Below are 20515 nucleotides of genomic sequence, written 5' to 3' on the forward strand. Positions count from 1 at the left end.
TAAACGGAATGCTGGCAGAAAGGAGGCAGAGTCAGAGAAAAGCCACTGGAGACAGACGCCAAAACTTTAGCAGGTAAGCCTCAGCCATGTGGCAATACACAGATTAATAGAAATGTGTTAAATTAAGATGTAAGAGTTAGCCAATAAGAGCCGGGAGGTGATGGCGCATGCCTTTAATTCCAACACTCGGGAGGCAGAGGCAGGTGGATCTCTCTAAGTTCGAGGCCAACCTGGTCTATAAGAGCTAATTCCAGGACAGACTTTAAAGCTACAGAGAAACCCTGTCTCAAAAAACAAAACAAAACGAAACAAAAAGTTAGCCAATAAGAAACTAGAGCTAATGGGCCAAACAGTGATTCAATTAGTACAGTTTCTGTGTGATTATTTCGGGGCTGAGCAGCTGGGAACCAACAAGCGACCTCCTTACAACAAGAACTGACGCCCACAAGTTTTCCTCTGACCTCCACAGACACCATGGCATGTGTGTGTGTCCGTGTTCATTCATCTCATCACACCAGTACACACACACAGTAGATGATAGATAGATAGATAGATAGATAGATAGATAGATAGATAGATAGATAGATAGATAGATGATAGATAGGTAGGTAGATAGATGATGGATGGATAGATGATAAATAGATAGATAGATAGATAGATAGATAGATAGATAGATAGATAGATAGATAGATAAATAAATGTAAAACTGTTTTTTAAAAAGAAACCACACAGTTTAAATACTGGCTATAACGTTTCCAAGTGTGTGGACTTGTCTACACATCAAATTCAAATCACAAAGGAAATAGAATCTTTTCATTTCAGTTAATTACCCTATTTGTTGAAGAATCACTTACTTTCTGAGATTATTTCTGTGGGTTTACTTATTTCCCCAATTTTATGTTTATCTTCAGGGTGAACATGACATCCTCCTGATAATTGCATCTGAATTCTAACTAAAAATACAACAATTCTAAGTTCATATTTAAAATGATACTTTTATGTTTTTCATAATAATGAAAACAGTGGCGGCATAAACTGCTAGACTAACTGGAAACGGCTGAGCAGACTCACTGTGTTCTCAGACAGTAGACATGGCTGGAACTAATCACGTTAACTATTATGTAATGACAACATTTAAGTATTCTGAATACTATTTATTCTACCTGACTTATGAATTTTAGTTGTTCATCCTATCAACATACAGATGAAAAGAACTAAAGTAATTATTGTTTAATACTTTTACATTTACTTTTTAATATTTCTGACTGTATTTCTTACTTCTATTCAGCCAGCATATAAATTGTGTCTGGTCTATCTATAAATCCAAACTTGTATAACGTAACTATTTTCTTCTGAGCTTTAAAGATAGAAAGTCTCTGTTTATTTTCTAGTTTATTGTCTATTCAGACAGTTGAAGTATTTTATTGTTTTACCGAGTGAAAACCATTCGTTGAGTGAGATTTATATTCAGTATGCAACAATGTGCAAGATCGTCTTTCATTATTATCCTTTGAAATTATCTGGAAAAAAATTGTGATGCTGTTGCATCATAGGCTGAAGAAGTTGAAGCGATATTCAAAATAAATAAGACTGTGTAAGTGGGAAGTGGAGTAGGATCTGGTGTGACTACCAAGGGATATCGAATTCTTCAGACCCCGTGCACGTAATAAGCTTGGAGAATTTCTGCATAAAAAGCTGAGCTGTTCTGTAGCCTTCATTATGATCAGATCTGTGGTTCTCTAAGCATGGCCACATGTTGTAGTCAGTTTGGTAGATTTAAGGCAATATAAAATGCTTAGCTGAACTGTTAACTTAAACTCTTATTTCTGTAGTTGCACAGTCTGTATTTTTGGACCTTCACCCTCCACCCAGTTAGCACTTGGGCATATAAGTCCTTCAAATAGAGTACAACACACACACCAAACAGGAAACCTCTGGTTAGTTCCCCGTTGCCTTTTATTGGAAGACTTTGATTAGGTTAACATAGTCGCACTCTTTTTAAAAATCCATAATTTCTATGTAAACATCACCAATAAAACATTTGAATGAAATTATACAGTAGTTTTGGAAATTTTAGGAAAGCAGTAAGTTTAGGAAGGTGATAAGCTCTCTATTGAGTTTAGGGTGACATGGGAGATTCCAACAGGAGTCAGTCTGCACAAAAATGGTGTGCAAATGTGTGGGCCAAGAACTTGGCAGGGATCTATATGGTACCCATGTCCAGGTGATCTGATGGTAGACTAGTACCCACGTCCAGGAGATCTGATGGAAGGCTAGTACCCACGTCCAGGTGATCTGATGGAAGGCTAGTACCCACGTCCAGGAGATCTGATGGAAGGCTAGTACCCACGTCCAGGTGATCTGATGGAAGGCTAGTACCCACGTCCAGGAGATCTGATGGAAGGCTAGTACCCATGTCCAGATGATCTGATGGAAGGCTAGTACCCATGTCCAGGTGATCTGATGGAAGGCTAGTACCCAGGTCCAGATGATCTGATGGAAGGCTAGTACCCATGTCCAGGTGATCTGATGGTAGACTAGTACCCACGTCCAGGAGATCTGATGGAAGGCTAGTACCCACGTCCAGGTGATCTGATGGAAGGCTAGTACCCACGTCCAGGTGATCTGATGGAAGGCTAGTACCCACGTCCAGGTGATCTGATGGAAGGCTAGTACCCACATCCAGAAGTCTGTGCCTCCGTCAGACTTTTGAGAACAGACGAGTAGGACAGTTGGTGTCAGAGAGAGTTCTTCCAAGAAGTGTTCTAAGATTATGCGGAATGAAAGAGCAGACAATTTGAACCTGCAACTCTTGAGAACACTGGCTTTTCAGAAATAGGAAAGGAGCTGGACGCAGAAGGTGGTGAAGCTGAGAATCAACAGGGAAACCAAGAACTCAAAGCTCAGAAAGGGAGCCAGTAGCCCTGAGTATATAAACAGGTCATAAGTGATTAGCACTTACAAAAACTTGAATGATTATTCATGGCATCAGAGCTAGAGAAACACACACCGAAGGCAGGGAGTTCAGTGAATTAGGGGTGAATAGCTGCCAGCATCAGCAGCTCTCCATCCCTTATACAGAACAAAGTGGTCCACACTCTAATTGAGTGATAGGTGTGAGAATAATTTCGTTAAATGCCTAATTCACTTAAAGGAAAGAATAATTCAAAGATGCCTCCTAATGGGCAGAGCTGTGTCTTGGAAGAGCTGGGATAGGGAGGGCCTGCAGTCAGTGAGCAGTTAGTTAGCTTTGGATCCAAATGCAAATCCAGATAAGCTGCTGGGCACAGCAGAGGGAGGTAATCCTCACTGATAGTGAGCAAGAAGGGGATGTAGGGCCAGGAAAGAGGAGAAAGGTGACATCGTGCTGTAAAGTATATCAGGGAGGCCCTCTGGGGTCATGTGAGATGTCTTCAGGCTAGATAGCCTAACTTTTTATAAATAACTTTAAACCTGCTTTTAAGAAGAGAAAGAACACAGTTGGGTCAGCCTTTTGTGCTAAGAGGCAGCACCGAAGCAGGACTCCACTCTGGATGCCCTGCCCTTGCCTCTCTCCTTTCCTCTGCCCACCGCACCCCAGTCAAGTTAGCTGGCATAGATGTCCTCAGCTCCAGACAGGCCGCTCTTCCAGGAATGCATGGCACAGATTGCAGAAGTGAGAAGCAGCTGTGTACTGCCTGCTCCATTGCTGCACACTCAGCTGGAGTTCTGAGAAGAGGATGACATTCTTCTTCTCCTTCTTCTTCCTCTTCTTTTTCTGTTTTGAGGAAGATGGGATAAACAGGAAGCACAAACAGGTGGAGGTAGTGAAGGAAAAAGAAAAAAAAAAACAAATCCTGAAAAAAAACTCATGAGCCAGAATATGAACTGAAATGACCCCAGAGACCGAGAAGAGGAGAGGGAACAGAGACCGCCGTCTCTCCAACCTCCCTCTTAGAGTGAAGAGCCCAGTCTTCCACTTGCTTCTGGAACCGACACCTTGGACTAGGATCTCCCGCCCAGGGAGTTAGTGCTCAGACCACATAGGAAAAATGGCTTTTGTGGATCATTCTCTCCCACCTGATTTATTTGTATCTGTGGCAAAATGTTCTAGACTTTTGCTTATGTCTTTCACCTAACCCCTCAGTTAAAACCAGGTCTGGGCTGAAGGCGGAGCTCTGGCAGAGCACACCCTTCCCAGGTAGGAGACTCCGATTCCACAGCTAACAGCAAAGCAATGTGGGAGAGTCAGCTCCATACCCGAGCACCTGACAAGTGGCAGTAGGGGAGGGGGGCAGGGTAGTTAAATGTAAAATGTTTACTGAGCACTTATTGGTTCAGATACTGTTCTCCTTGTTACAAATTGTGAGAAAATAGAAAAGCCCTCTACTTTTAAAATGTAATTTCTTCCAGATGAAAGGAGCTATTGCTTGGGGCTGCCGTAGCTGCGAGCGACAAAGATCAGTCCTCCGGAGCTTTTTGCAGCTAAGCAGACTTATATTAGCAACTGACTTTAAAAAAAGAGGGCAGCGGCAGCACAGCTTGAACACACTTCCCTTATCTGTGCTCTAGCTCGGGTCACCTTCTGACCTCTGTCCCTGTGCTTCTAACTCAGATTTGCCCCTGTACCTCACCCCACCAGCTAGCAGCTGATGTCATGAAAGCAGATACCAGCTGAAGCCAGAATAGAATGGATGGCTATCTGGGAAGATAAAATGACACTGTAACTCGTTCAAGCTATTGTTCAAAGAAGTATGTCTTTTATTTATAGACATTACAGTTTAAAAGCATGGAAGGCGAGGCTTGACCGTGCCTTTTCTCTATGTGACTTGCTTCCTAGAAGCCTTCCTTTGCCTACTAGGGCTACCCGCTTTGCTTTGTACCTGGATTCATATTCTTTCCATGAGTTCTGTTGCTATTTTGATTGAGGTTGATTTTTCTATTTCAATGCAATAGAAATAGTTTGCTCTTCCAGGACACTCTTGGATCTCTGTCTAAAGCATGGGTTACAGAAAAGGACAGACAGCTTTCCAAAGTGCTGAAGGTAGTAGGTTTGTAGTAATCAGAATTCACAGTTTGCTTGAGGGTGAGTAAGCAGATGAGTGTCGGTGTGTTTGCCAGGCTGGGGCCTCCCAGTGGAGCCCATGGGGGTGACTGGACTCTTGTGCTGGGGACAATGTAGTTGTTCAAACCTGAAGCTCTTTGCTTCAGAACACTAGGAGAGGCTCCCAGGACGCCACAGCTGCCTGTGCTCTCTGCTTCTCTAAGCCTGTACTGGAGTGTCAGACGCCTTAGAGGTGTGTTCTCTACTCTCTTACAAGAGTCTTCAGGTGGAACTTTATGAATTTTTATGGCCCCTTTGCAGTAGAAAAGGAGGAATAGTGCCTATAAACCTCTTTATCAGAAGGAACTTAAAGTAAAATTGGCCAGCCAGTTCATAACAGGTCACCTAATGGCCAAGAAATTGTTTTCACACAAATAAGAGAAAACAGCTTGTTGTAAATGTGGTTATTGGTAATAGAGATAAGGACATTAATTTTCTCTGTGAGATTAAAAACAAAGCCTGGCATCGTATACTGATCTTTAACAATATGAGGGAAAATACTGCTTTGGAAAAGTATCAAAGCTGGACAAAGGAACCTAGAGCCTGAAGCCGTGACCCAGTGCCATCTCTGAGCAGGGATAATCACAAAGAGCGAGTCTGCTGTATGAGCGTCATGTTTGAAATCGTTTTCTGCAATTTGGCTATTAACCAAAAGGCTAATTGATTCTTTTCTGCTGCCCCATTGTAGTTAACACACTAATTCTTCCCAGTAAAGATCCATTTCATTATGCAAATGTAAAAAATAAAATCACAAGGCTCGTGTCTGAGTGGGGTTGCTTTCTGCCGAGAACTGGTGCACCTGTTCCAGCCCTCAGCCCCACCTCCACCTCCACACGCTGCCAAGCTAGCGGCTTAGTAGTCTGGGTTAGCTGGTATGGGGCCCTTGAATTTTGACTCACATTTTCTTTGCGACTTATTCTTGTTTTGCCTTATAATTTCTCTCCTTCCAGCTCTCAGCATGCCAGTAGCAGCTGCATCATGGCACTCACCCTGCTGCCAAGAGGGCAGGCAGCCTCCTTGGAGACTGTAGCATTGCTCTAAGCCAACTGTTAAGAGATGGAAGCTGGAGCCATCCATCCAGCATAGCTGAAATTTAGATCGTAGAGGAGGCGTTTTAAACTAAATAAAACTTTCAGAACTTTGATTTCGACTGAAGGAATACTGTAGGACAGCGTTCCCACATGCCTTCCTGTCTGCCTCAGCCTTCTCGGCTCGGACTCTTTCCCTGTTCATGGCTTTTCCCATGGCTTATCCAGACTGCTGGTAGACTTGTTCCCATGGGGTAAATTTACCCTAAATTACAGAGACTTTTCCATCTCTTCTCAGTCTGTCTGCAGAATGTTTTCTCCATCCTTCCTAACAGTAAAAGACATTAGAATCTTTTATTTTCTTCTAAGTGAAGCCAAGGTGTGCTGTTTAGTGATTATCGTCCTTCTGCTATTGTCTCATAACTGTCACCGCTCGGCTGGTCTGGTGTCTTTGCGGAGCACATCTGAAATGTCCAGGTTTATAGGGCAGACTACTGAGAGACCATGGGCTTGATTCTCCATTTCCCCAACGACAGGGTGTACTGAGGCATCCTCCTTAAACATCCTGTCTTATTGTTCTTCTACCTTTCACAGCGCATCCCTTCAGGGCATCACAAGACATGGGCTCGGGTGTAGCCTGTCCAAGTGTGTGTTCAGCACACGAGAGGTGCTGTCTGTGCCATCACTGCCATTATCCATCACTCACTGTGTAGATGGGAGGGTTGAGGCCTACATGGCTGCTTTGTCAGGACAACTTTAGCAAGGTGTCACATATACCAAGTTCTTTAAAGTACCAGATGCATTTTGTATACTCTTGTTCTCTAGGAAATTGTATTTTCCAGATAAGAATGATTTTTAAAGGAATTAAAAGAGGATTGGTAAAAGCACAAAAGGGAATAAATACTGATGCTGAAGAGCTAAGCCTGAGTTCTGTGTTTGGAAAGGAGAATATTAAGGGTGGCACACCTTCTCCTTACTGGAGAGGTGAGAGTTCAAGAATGCTCTTGAGAAGGGACAATTTAATTAACAAAACAATAGTGTTCTATACACAAACAAAAAAAGAACTTTGTCAGGTGTGGTAACAAAGGCCTTTAATCCCAGCACTTCCGAGGCAGAGGCAGGTCATCTCTCTGAGTTTGAGGACTGCCTAGTCTATGTAGAGAGAAACAAAAGGGAAGGAAGGAGGGAGGGAGGAAGAGAGGGAAGGAGGTTGGAATATAAAATGAGCTAATCTAGGAATGATTTGCTACTGAGATTGAGAAACAAGGAAGAAGGCAGAAAAGGAAAGTGCCTGTTTTTGGCCTGACAACCCCGCTTAAAGAATGGAGAAGTCAGGTAGCACAAGACCAATAGCTTACTGTTCTGGGCTTTCTGCCCTAATAGTCTTTCCTAGAACTTGTGCTCGTGACTACTCTACCATCTTTATTTCAGGTAACCTACGCGCTGACACATATGTAATCTTGACAGTTTTATGGCACACACAAATGTTACTTCATTTCAATTCTGCCACACAAGTGCACATAGTGAAGCCCCTTATTTATCTGGAATGTCTGTCATTCTTCACTGCTCTCTATGGATTTGACTGACCCTAGGATACTTAGCATTGAGAAGACCAGTTAGAACTGAGTCAGGATCTGTGTCCCACATACTTGTATCTTCGTAATAAGCTTTCTCGTAACAGGGGATAGTATGTTGGTTTTCATTGCAGACCTAAGAGGGTTCTTTGGTATTGTGTACCATTTTATAAAATTGTTACATGGATTAAATAAGCTTATGTTTGTGGGTAAGCAGAGCAGTACTGTGCTGAAATTATTATATGATATTATATGAAATAATTCTCATGAAATATAAGACCATTATTAATAGGCATAGTTTGGAAGCTTTGTTGACTCCAAGTCATTTCCTAGGCTAGTGTTTCTTACGGGTCTTTGTCTAGTCTGTTGTGGACATCTTAGGAAGAGAACACTTCCTTTTCTATTGACTTTCCATGAATTGTTTTTCTTAACAGCCTTTTTCTTCTCATTATAAACTATTTCTCCAAACTTATAATGAAAACAAACATAAAAAGAAGCTTCTCATGTTTTTCCAAAAAACATACACCTTTCTAAAAGCCAACTCATCCCTGCCTATTTGCAGTATAGCACCTAGGGAAAATGCCATGTCCCCTGCTTTGTTCAGCATGTGTCGTGGCTGCAGACTGAGATCATTACCTTCCACTGAAAGTGCTGCTTGATGCCCCACACCTGCTCATAGCACCCTTCTCTGTCCCAGTAACTGGTTGGCTCCATCCTTCTGATTGCCAGGCCAAGAACTTCGGATTTATTCTTGACTACACTCTTGTAACTTTGGATTTATTCTCGACCAACTCTCGTAACTTCGGATTTATTCTTGACTATACTCTTGTCCCTACCCCACCTGCATTTCATCAGCAAATCCTGTTGAAGTTATACACAAACTATCGAGTATTCAATCATTGCATCTCTCCTCTGCTATTATAACCTTGGTCAACATGACAGCCTCTCTGTTCCCAGCTGTCTTCTTGCTTCCTTTACTGGCTACCCTTCCCCTACCCAATGTCCACTGTCAAATAACAACCAGAAGACTTGTAAGATATCAATTAGTATATACCCTCTGCACCAATACATTCCTCAAAATGTTTCATCTAATATGTAACAATATAGATGCATAATACACATAATATTGATTGAAAGAAGTCAAAAGCAGAAGTGTTCATCCTAAGTGGTGACGTTCAATGAAAATACGAACACAGAGACCATTCTGTACCATGAGAAGTCAGACTGGTGTCTGAAGGAGAGTAGATTATGGCTACTGATGACTGTGCTCGCTACTCATGTGCATTCAGTTTGTGAGAATTCAACAGTTTCTACAGTGACTATGTGTGTGTGTGTCCTTTCCTGTGTATGCTGTATATGTCAATAAAGGGTCTGATCAAAATGCTATTTCTCTTCTGTAAAGTTGCTCTCCTTAGACAGGGACTCTGTCAGCATTTGTCACCATTAGAATCGAAGCGTAGGCTCTGCTTCCGTTTGTGCAGTCAACGTTGTTGCGCTTGAGGTACAGATGAAGGTATTGGGCTTGAGCAGTGAGCATGACACAGACCCTGCTTCTGATGGCTGGGATGGGTCACAAAGTGTATGACAAGCAGTAAGGGCCAGAGGCAGAAGCACAAGTGGGAGATGGGGGTACAAAGTACAGGGGAGAGGGAGTAAGCTTAAGGAAGAGGCGAGGAAAGGCCTCTTTTGGAAGGTGGCAGATGGGCCAAAACCCAGAGGGAAGACAGGCAAGCTCAATGCAGATCTCAGAGGACAGGGGACAGAAGCAGTGAGCTCAGCAGAAACAGCGCGGGAGTGAGTAAGAGCCAGGCTGTAGTAGTGCTGGAGGTGAGCTGGCCAGAGCAGGCCAGCAGGTGATACCGGGCCAGGGCCTGTGGGGTCTGCTAGGTCTATAACTAAGGAGAATTATTCTGCATGAGGTTGGAGGGTAAGAAAGAGATTTTGTTCTCTGAATTATTTGTATTACATTTTAGCTACTTGTAGTAGCAGGTCATTCAGCTTCATTGCTATATACAGACACTATTTCCTGTCCACTCAACTATTAATGGGTATTTATAGTTCTGGGGTTTGGCTGTATGATGGATGCCTGAATATCCTAATTATTGCATGCCTTTTCATAAACTAGTGTGTACAAGATAGGTCAATTTAAAAGAAATCTAACAAGGTACTCGATATTTATTTGGAAGTTGGTAAAATAACACTTGGTTCCAACCATACTCATGGTGCCCACTAAAGGTAAACCTCAAGTGCGTCACAACAGAGCAGGACACTGTGCCGGGCATGGGCCGCAGAGGCATAGAGCACTTGGCTTGAGGATGCTAGCATCTGCTTAAAGGTAGAGTGCACACAGAGTAGCTACTAGAAAGAACTCAGACTGTTAACACCTAAGAGTATCTTCGCAGTTTTCCTTGTGGGTGTTCCAAAGTGAACAGCTCTGACAAAACATCCTCCAGGGCAGACGAGCATGGAGCCAAGCCTCCTCTGGGGGCAGAGACGAGCCCAGAGACCCTCGGGGTGGGAAATCACATGGAGTTCTTGTTTAAGGGAGCTATGGGTGGCCATTCTGAGTAAGAACAGACCGTAGAACTTTTAAATCTTGTAGAGATTTGGATGGATTTCTCTCTCAAATAGGTAAATGCTTGTGTTCAAATCTGGCAGTATTTATGTATTATACATTGCCCAGGCTTTTTGATGTACTGATACCACATTTACCATTACCAAACCTCACAGTTCATATGTTCTAAATGTTTTAAATGTATATGTATTTTTAGACTGGCAAAGCAGACACATCCAGTGTGGCTGTAGCAGGCCCCGAGACAGAAAATCAGGCAGGCCGGACTCTGGAGAACACCTCCCAGACAGCTGAACTCCTGAGTGACGTGCCCTTCACCTTGGCCCCACATGTGCTGGCAGTGCAGGGCACCATCAGCGACCTTCCTGACCACCTGCTCTCGTATGATGTTAGCGACAACTTGTCCCGATTCTGGTATGATTTCACTCTTGAGAATTCAGTACTCTGTGACTCGTAGTCTTTGTGGTCATGCACACTTTAACAGCTTTAACAAAAACTAGTTTGCCTATTTTATTGAACCTGTTCCTTGTCATTTCAACCTTAATGCCTTGAGGCAAGCAGAGGTCATAAATAAGTAAAATGACATCATATTCATAGTTTTATTCTTCAGAATAAAGTAAATTTATATAAAAATTATAATCAACAATTTAATAAAGGGAACTCACTTTGGAAAAAAGTAAGAAGTTAGACCACCCGTGTCTCCCCATCTGGTAGAGGGAAAAGTGACGCTGTTGAGATTATGTGGGAGGTGCAGGGTGTTTTTGCTCTCTCTGAAGACAACACAGGAAGAGAAAGAAGGCTTTCCCCTGGTTACCGAGACTCCGTGATCTGAGCCAAGAGCGAGTGCTTCCGGGGTTCAGCAGAGGTTGTCCTGTTACTCCCTTAACACATCCCACGGTGTTTGGGAATGAGGTCAAAAGGCAGCTTCCAGTTAACGTAATCTTTTCAGTGTCCGTTTAGACAAACCCATATGGAAACCTGAAACTTTTCGTAAATATCAGCAACTCTGCTGATTCAGGAATGCCGTGAAGGGGGGGGGGGGGGATGCTGTGGTGTGCTTAGACCCCTGTGACCCTCTCCACCCTCCTAAAGGATGTTACTGCGTTCCCTCCTGGTTCCCCTCTCATCCCCTCTGGGTATTCTTGGGCCAGTTTTCAAAAAGCCTTCCCCACTTATGCCTCAGTTGGTTTGACTTCCTTACCACATATGTTCCCAGTTTATGAGATCTGCATTTCCTTTCTGCCTCCTCTGCCTCCTAAGGCAAACATCTCATGATGATCCATACCATTGCTGATAAGACTTGTTGGCCTCGGTACAGATGGCAGTGTTTAACTGCTAAACACACTCAATATAACTACTTTCCAATTAGAGTGTGGGCAGACACCCAAATATGACTTGTACTTCTTGAATATCCATTATTTATTTTAAATAAAACTAGGCAGGACTGCCATTGGCCAATGAACTACGACAAAATTTAGTAAATAGTAATAGGAGAGTTTCTATGCCATGAAAAAGTTGTCATTCCTTTTGATTAGTTATGATTTATTAATTCCTTGCCAAAGTGTTAAGTATGTTTTTTCTTACAAAAAGAATATCAGAAAAACTAAACACTGTGTAGAAAAGTACAAGAATTATTTTAATTTTAATGTGCTGTGCATGTTCATTTAATAAATGTGATATGGACTTGGTAAATAAAAGGTACTGTGTTATTTAAAGTTAAAGGAACATTTGTACTGATAAAAATGTACATCATTTGCACTTAACATTACCATGTGAGACTAATGGTTAAATTAGGTCTTTTCATAGTTTTCATAAACCATTTACATAGGAAATATGCCTTATTATTGACACAAATGTGAACCTTTTGTAGCACTTTTTGTAAAGCTACATCTTTTTCAACTATACATGTTAATGTGTTTTCAAAACTGAATGTAAAGAGGTGGTTCTTTTGTTGAAAATATGTGAAAATTTATGTAATTATACATTTCATTTCTATTTATGTCCTCTTTGTTATAAATGTGCTTATAAGTACTGTTTGTCTAAAATTGTTGTATTTTAAAAATGTGAATTAAAATAAATGTTTGATTGTTTTCAAACCCACAAAATGGCATTCATTGCATTTTTAATGTCTAAATGGAAGCTGTATATTCTGTAGAAGGCAAAGATTAAATATATTGTTTGTGTAGAGAATACTGCATCATCTGTTAAGTGTAAGTTATAGGAACATTGAAAGTGGTAAGCAAGCCCTGGCTAATAAATTGAACTGAAAGGATTTGGAAGAAATGGATAACTATCTGTACAAATCTTCATCATCAGAAAATTTAGTAAAGACTAGTGTTGATAACCATATTTTGACAAATGCATTATGAATTGGCCATTTGTTATAATGTATATAAATAATATAACTATTTTAAAATTGGAACAAGATTATAAATCAACCAGCCGACTCTTACTAGAACACTGAGACTAAAACTTTAGATGACTTAGAGCAGCTCGTTAGCACTAAACATGTACTGGAATAGCAGTCTGCCCAAATGTGAGCCAGCAGAGATGGCGCCGGTGAGCGTGCCGTACTGGAGAGAGAAAAGACCATGGGCTGTAGGCAGCTGAGGAAGGCCGGGCGCAGGAGAGGTGGTCTTCCCCAGGAAAGGGCACGATTACTTGTCCAGTGCAGACAGTCAGCCCTGAAAACACGTACAAGCAGTGTTATATGAACTAAATAGGTTATATTTAGGAATACATGTATGTGTGTATATACACATACGTATACATAAGTGTGTATATGTGTATACATATATGCATACATATATGCATTTATATGCATGTTTGCACACATACATACATACATGCGTGCAATAGCAATTAGGTATTTTTAAGGCTGTGAATTCGATGGAGAGTTGGAAAAGCTATATGCAAGACCTTGAAGGGATGAAAGGAAAGGGAGAAATGTTGTAATTAATTTATAAATAATTTATAAAAACAAACTTTTAAATATGTAAATGCATTAAAACAAAGCTGAAACCTATGCAGGAAAGAGTTGAGACTTGGGAGGCATCCAGAGAGTCAATAATGACTCTTTTTTAAGCTGAAGGGCTTAAGCTGTTCCCTCACTTCTGGTGTCCTCCTCTCCCTTGCTTATTCAATACTAATTTTCCATACCTTGCAGAGTTATGTTGAGTAGTAAGCGATATCTGATAGATACCCAGTAACCTAATGATCGATGATCTTTGATTCTGATCAAAGGGACTGTTTGCATTATTACACACACACATCCACACACACACAGTGCTCTACCATGATGTGAAACAGCGTGTCTGTGAACTACTTATGACTATATTAGAATGATCTACCCACATTCATTTTAGACTCCACTCCCCTCGGTAGTGTTAGGGTCCTGCCTCCACTGCAGTTCCATAGCAAACACTTGTTGTCACGGAGCATGCCTTCTCCTTGTGCTGGAAATCCCTACAGGTGCAGAACATGTGACTTCCAGGGAGTCTTGATTTTAAACCTTATATATTTAGGAAATCACATGTGTTTTTCCAGCTCTCTTTAATGGCATTTGTACTCTTTCCTTTAAAAGTAGATAAATAACCCCAGCCAAATGTTATTTAGTTAATTAAATTATTAGCTCATCTTTTCAAATTATGGAGTTAAATTGCTAACAAAATAAATTCCTACTAACATTTCTAGGAACCTTGCAGTAGTTTTTACCCTCCCTCAAATAGAATAACTGAAAACAGTATAAAAGAAAATGCTGTGTTTTCCAAGAACATCATGTCTTATAATTCTGATGGATAGGTAGATATTTGAGGGAAGCGTCCCATTTGCTCTGTAGAATAGTGGCCCCTCAGTCTCACTGCCCCTCGCCTCCTGAGAACAGCTGATCACCAAGAGAATGCTGCTGTGGGTTGCCTGGCACAGAATGTTACTTGCAGAGACTCATGTGCCACCTTCTCACTCAGGTCCCGAAAACAGCCACATGCAGTGTGTACATATTGGGTAGGAAGCTGAAGGATGTCACATCTTTTCGAGCCACTAAGAACTTTGGGTTCTTGGACGTTATCTTTTGAACATTTGTGACACATTACTGAGGGCATGACCCAACTATTCCTGAGAAATCTAAGCCTCCAAAAATAGGTCTGACTGCATTTGGCTTTAACGATGGAATATTCTTATGTTTCAAGAAAGTTACTCATGCCATATGGCTTGGCAATAGAAGCGTGTGAGCAGGGAAAAAAAGATATATTGATTGATACATAGGAACTCTATTACGTCAGCATAGCAGAATGTTAATCTTTTAATGTGAATAACCTTTCTCTTTAAGGCAATTTTCCATCTATAGAAAAGCTACAAAGGTAAGTAGAGAGTTTCTCAAATGTCCCGCCTTGTTACATCTGTCACGATTAAGGAGCCAGCAGTGCTACAGCATTAAACACACACTGTTGGGATTGTGTAGTTGCCTTCTAGCATCTCTGCTGTCACGCTTTCTAGTGTGATTTCTTATCTACTCATCCTCTCTTGATATTTTCAGCTGTCTCTCTAGGATTTTTTTTTCTAAATTGATAGTTTTGAGAAATATTGGTCTGGTCTACTAGACTATCTCTCTGTGGTGTTTAAATAAGAATGGCCCTCGTAGGCTCATATGCTTAAATACTTAAGGAGTAACACTATTTGAAAGGATTGGGAGGTGTAGCCTTGCTGGAAAACGTGTATTGCCGGGAGTGACTTTGAGCTCTCAAAAGCTCTAAAGGTCTCAGTAGCTGTCTGTCTTCCGTCCTGTTACCTGCAGATCCAGATATCAAACTCTCAGCTTCTTCTCCAGCATGATGTCTGTTTGCATGCTGACCTGCTTCCGGCCATGATGGTAATGGACTTGAGCCTCTGAAACTGTAATCCAGCCCCAATTAAATGCTTTAAAAAAAAAAAAGGAGTTGGTGAGGTCATGGTGCCTTTTCAGAGCAATAGAGAACACTGGCTAAGTTGACTTAGTCTGTTTCCATATAGCATGATGTATTGGCAAATGCCCCTCTTTATTGCCAGCACTCAGGAGGCAGAAGCAGGAAGATCTCGGTGAGGTCCAGACCAGCCAGGGCTGCATAGTGAGACCCTGTCTCAAAACACAAAGCAAAATAAAAATGCTAAGTGTGATATCACCTTTCAATGAGAGCATGTCATATCAAGAGTAGATGCTCTAAACACAAGCCTGCAGTATTAACTTTGACCACTTAGTCAACATGGTGTTTTCAGATTTCTCTCTTGTGCTCAGTTCCTCCAGCTTCATTTTCTCCAGACTCTGTGTATACTTTACTCTTTGGAACCAAATCACAAAGCACAGCACTTACTCAAGGGAAAGGGAATTAAACACCTATCCTCTTGAGGGGGGCATAGTTACATAATTATTTGGCCTTCTTCTGCATTAGAGATTTATCTTTTCACCTCAATTTACTTTTCTTAACAGTTACTTACATTAGCTTGAATTCATGAATATTCTGTCTTCTGTCCAAGAGTAAATTAGTGGTGGCCAAGGGAATATGTACATTTCTTCAGGAGTCAATGAATTTTGAAACTTTTTGCATGAGTCCGATCTGATGTTGGATGTCATGCTCTATTTTATAGTCCTTCAGAATTCATTTTTCCTGTAAATATCAAGTATGTGTATCTTTAACTTGCCCTGACTTTAGCTGTATACACAGTCATGTGTCACATAAGGGCGTTTTGGTCAATGACAGGCTGCACATTGGTGGTGATGGTTTCATAGGATTATGACGGAGAGGAAAGATTCCTACTGCATAATGTTCTTGCTGTGCCTCTTCTATACTTAGATATGCACAGATAATGCAGCGACAGTTGTGTTGCGCAATATTCAGTGGAGTAACACACGGTTCAGGTTTGGAGCCTAGTTGTGCAGCAGACTCTACCATCTAGTTTTCTCTAAGTATGTTCTGTGATGGTCACATGATGAGGTCATGTGGTAGCTCTTGACTCAGAACACATCCCATGACGATACAGAAGACCTCACATAAGTGTTGCATCAAAAATGGAACCCATATCCCACCTCTTGCCTAAGATGGTCCTAGCATAAATGGCAGGTAGGGAGGCATCCATCCTAAAGCAAGTGCCGTGGACATGAGATGACGGGTGATCATTTTCCTGTTTAAGGAACCAGGAAATCTCATGGCACCTAGGCTCTTCTCTCTGGTGCACACTCTTTATTTTTAGTACTAATAAAAGTAGAACTATGGCTCTTTAATTGCTAAACTGGGATCTCATCTTCAGCCTGTAGAGAGTGATTTTAAGGAGCAAGGAAAGGAAGCTGTATCTCCTCTTAGGAGAGAGCTAGCAAAGACACTCCACTTCTAATGAATGAAAACTTGCTGTGCTAAAAACAGCATCGATCTCATCTGATTTTAGTTATTTCACCCTTGAAGGAAACCTGAAAATAGTCCTTTGTCAAGAATTTATCCAGCCCCAATTTTCACCCATACAACGGAAAGAAATTCCTCATAGTCAAAGCTTAAAACAAAGGATATTTGTGCCCAGAACGCCCAGTCACATTAGCTCTGACCTAGCCACAGGCTTGGCACTCACCTCCCATGCAGAAAGGGATCTCTCAGAGGCCAAAGAGCCCGGCCTCAGCTTAGCGCTGTTGCCACGGAAGGACGGTCCAGAGTGACCACGGGTATGGACAGTAACCCCAAAGGGCTACGTGGCTGAGGAGCCCTGCCTGGTGTATATTTCCTTGTCGCTATGTGATTTTCCTTTCTGTCTTGCTTTTGAAAAGATGCATACTTTATTTTGTTTTAAAATGTATTTCCACATAACAGCTAAGAGCATTTAGGAACAACGGCCAGACACAGCTGAGTTCTTCACCTAGAGGGTGCACTACACATTGGAACAGGCCGTCTCAGGACAAAAGGGAAGCACGTGATTGCCGACAAGCACATAGCAGTTGGTCTGAAATAAAGCCTGAATATTCATGCTTCATACTCTCCCCTCACTGCTGTTTTGGACTTTGCGGAGACTTTCTGTTTATCTATACACACATTTGAACCTGGAACAGACTGTGGTCTTCCATCTCACACTACACCAGCTGTAGCTGTCAATTAACACAGCTTAGCACGAGAATACTATGCTACCCACTCCCTACCTCTGCTCCTACAGAGCATGCCTGGAGTGGTGAGAAAATCTCCATGTTTATACCTCAACGAGGCATTTCAGTTTCCTCACTGCAAAGACCTAGGCAGCTTCAGGAAAATACAGAGTGGCAGTGGCGGGTGCTGCAAAGAGCCCGTCTCCGTGGGGCTTAAGAGGCAGATGTCGCTGCCTTCATAATTAAATATGCTCTTCCACTTCTTGGCTGCTCTTCATTCTGAAATTGGAAGTGAATGTAGTCGAGGAAAAAGGCGTCTTCACCTTTCCATCTTTATAGTGAGTTTCTTCTAAAAAGACCTGAGCCATTCCGGCCACTGTCTTTTCCCCTTTAAAACCAGCATTTCTTGTCTGAAACTCTTGAACTCAAGAGTCTGAGGCAGGTGGATTGCTAGTTTGAAGCCAGATTGGACCACAAAGCAAGACCCCATCTAAAAATAATAGTAGTCGTTCAGTAATGAATAAAAGCAATACACGAGTCAGAGCTGATTATTTTGGTGCCATGGATTAGCTTGTGTGAGACTGCCGTGCTCCTTCATATCCCCCGTGTATGTTCCTGGTTGTCTGTTGTCCCATCCCAGGATTTATTCTCATATCTGACCTGCCCACTTCTCCTTTTCACGCCCTTTACTGCAGGCACATACTGGCCCTGGTTTATGTCCTTCCATGCCCCTGTTCTATCCTGGGGTCTCCTCTGTGATTCTTCACCCACAGTATTTTTGCTTGTCTGCTTCATACATCTAAATGGACACACACACACACACACACACACACACATACATTTGTGTGCTTGACGTGATCCCTCACACATAGAGTGTACTCAGTAAGTTTGTTTGTTTAAAACAGGTGAACAATTCAGCCACAATTTAAGATGAGGTTCACATCCTATCTATATCAGAATTTGCCTGAGTCTGTTAAAAGCAATAAGCAGCCTCGATATTCTCCATAGAATCCCAAATTTGCCTTTTGTTGATTAGCTAGCTGCATCAGCACTGATATAATAAAAATACATTGGTATTTATGAAATCTTTCAGATGACATTTTAGATAAAATTTTGATAAATGAAGTACTATGAATCTATTTATTTTAAGTTGTATTTTATTTTTTAGTTTCCTCTAAGTCTACCTGGAATTTTTCTTTTGCTTTCTTGTAAATCAACACTGGTTAATGCTAATTAAACCACACTGTTTAATTCATGGACTGCCTGATGATTTTGTGAACTGTGACAGTCTAGTATTTTGGGGTTTTTTGTTTGTTTGTTTGTTTGTTTGTCTGTTTCTTAGTCAAACTGAAAGAACTGGGGAGCTTGTTCCTCATGTGGTTGGCGCACAGGTGTGGGTGGAAGACGTTCTCATTTTGCTCTCAGAGAAACAATGACCTGAAAAAGCAAAACTCATTTTTGGATTTTTTGATGCAATCAAAACAGACTTATAAATATACTTCGATCCATTCCTTTGACAAACATTTTAATTTTTTGTTTGTTTGTTTTGATTTTGGTCTTTGAGACAGGGTTTCTCTGTGTAACAGCTCTGGCTGCCCTGGAACTTGCTTTGTAGACCAGGCTGGCCCCAAATTCACAGAGATCCACCTGAGTTCTGGGATTAGAGGTGTGCGCCACTACGCCCAACCAACATTTTAATTTCTCTATTAAGTGATTGTGACCTGGTACTATACAGTAAACTGCTGTCTAACCGGAGCAAACATCACCTTAGCTCCTTGCGCCTCTAAAGTCCCCGTTGTACCCTAGCTATAAGGGTGTAGACACGAATAGCAGCCAGTCCTTTAAAAGCTTCATTTAGTCGATGAAAGGAATGGGAGGGCCAGGAGAGCCCAGTTACACTTAGTTAACAAAACTATAATTTCTGTAATCTAAATAGCAGGTTGTGATCACTTTATAGCATCAATAAGTCATAAAAATATTTTATTAGACATGATTTCTACAAGTAGTCTCTAGCCCTGAATTGTAAAGTGGTGTCCTAATCTTTACTGCCTTCCTGTCCTTGGTTAAAATACTGTGTTAAATGAATACCAGGGTCAGCCATTTCCTTGTGCCCTAATGGAAAGACTGTCTGCTGAGACTCTCTTCCCGTCTTGAGTTTATCACCTGAGTCACTTCAAGTGTCTAGGGTTCCACATTTGCCAGTGTTCTGCTGGCACAGGGTAGCTATAGAAATAAAACCATCCTGAGGCAAAGCAGTTGTCTTTGGCTTAAGTTATTTTCATTCTAGCTTTTTCAGCGTTTGTGGGATAGACAGGTGTTCCCTTTCACGTAGATGGTGATAAAGACCCAGCTGCCGTGTAATCTGTCACCACCCTAAGGTGGGAGGCCTCAAGGCCTGTGTCTGTTCATTGACAAACGCCATATCCTCCAGTCTGGAGAGTGCTTTGTTGAGTTTGTTCAAATCCAAAGCGCCAGAAAGGTCTCCTATGCTTGACAAAACAAAAACACAGAAGACAATGTCTCCATCCTGAGTGCTTCTCATTCCAGAATGTGAAATTATAGCTAGCGCTGACATCAGCTTGACCACCCAAGACAGGCATGCGATTATTCAGAGAATCCCAAGCAACTTTGCTTAGGCTGTTTTTCTTTTGAGGAGCAAACATATCTACCTTGCCTGGAGGGCTTGTTTGGAAATGCAACAAGACGTGAAAAAGGTGGCTAGGTGATGGGGGAGGCCTCATGGAGCATCTTCAGCATCTAGAAATGAATGGCATGTGCTTTTCTAGTTACCAGCCCGTAAGTATGACCTGCCTGCTACCTGTCTTCTTTGTGGCACCACTCACAAATGAGTCTGATATTCCGAGGGTCGAGTGATACCCCAGCATCTTACAGCATCCTAAGTATGCCCCCGCCCCATCTCCTTTCTGGTGGCACACAATCCCCTTGTCACAGCATTTCTGGTCTGCCTGTGCATATCAGGTGACCTCCAGGATGAATGACGTTCGCCTGTATATCAGAATGTCATAGCATCTGATTTTCTGTTTCTACAGCTTATCTCTGTTGCTTTTGCATAGCAACAGAATTACATTTTACATGCAATCCTCAAATAGGATTCATGGGGAGAGCTGGTAATTATTTCATAATGCACATTGCTACAACAGGTGC

General features: G+C 41.8%; 1 protein-coding gene across 4 annotated transcripts in view; it reads left to right on the forward strand.

Moving 5' to 3' along the window:
* The window catches only part of Umad1 (UBAP1-MVB12-associated (UMA) domain containing 1), a 236768-nt gene that overhangs the window by 137386 nt on the left and 78867 nt on the right, over positions 1 to 20515 (forward strand). For 3 of the 4 annotated variants that reach the window (XM_048448946.3, XM_048448947.3, XM_085683632.2), the window contains one exon: positions 10457 to 12362. The exons of the other annotated variant lie outside the window; for it this stretch is intronic. In XM_048448946.3, coding sequence (XP_048304903.1) covers positions 10457 to 10714 — 258 coding nt within the window. In that variant the 3' untranslated portion in view covers positions 10715 to 12362. Of the gene's footprint in view, positions 1 to 10456; positions 12363 to 20515 lie in introns of those variants that run through there. 4 annotated transcript variants of the gene reach the window in all.

The sequence above is a fragment of the Myodes glareolus genome, chromosome 25, assembly GCF_982192425.1.
Source record: "Myodes glareolus chromosome 25, mMyoGla1.1, whole genome shotgun sequence".
Classification (NCBI taxonomy): Eukaryota; Metazoa; Chordata; class Mammalia; order Rodentia; family Cricetidae; genus Myodes; species Myodes glareolus.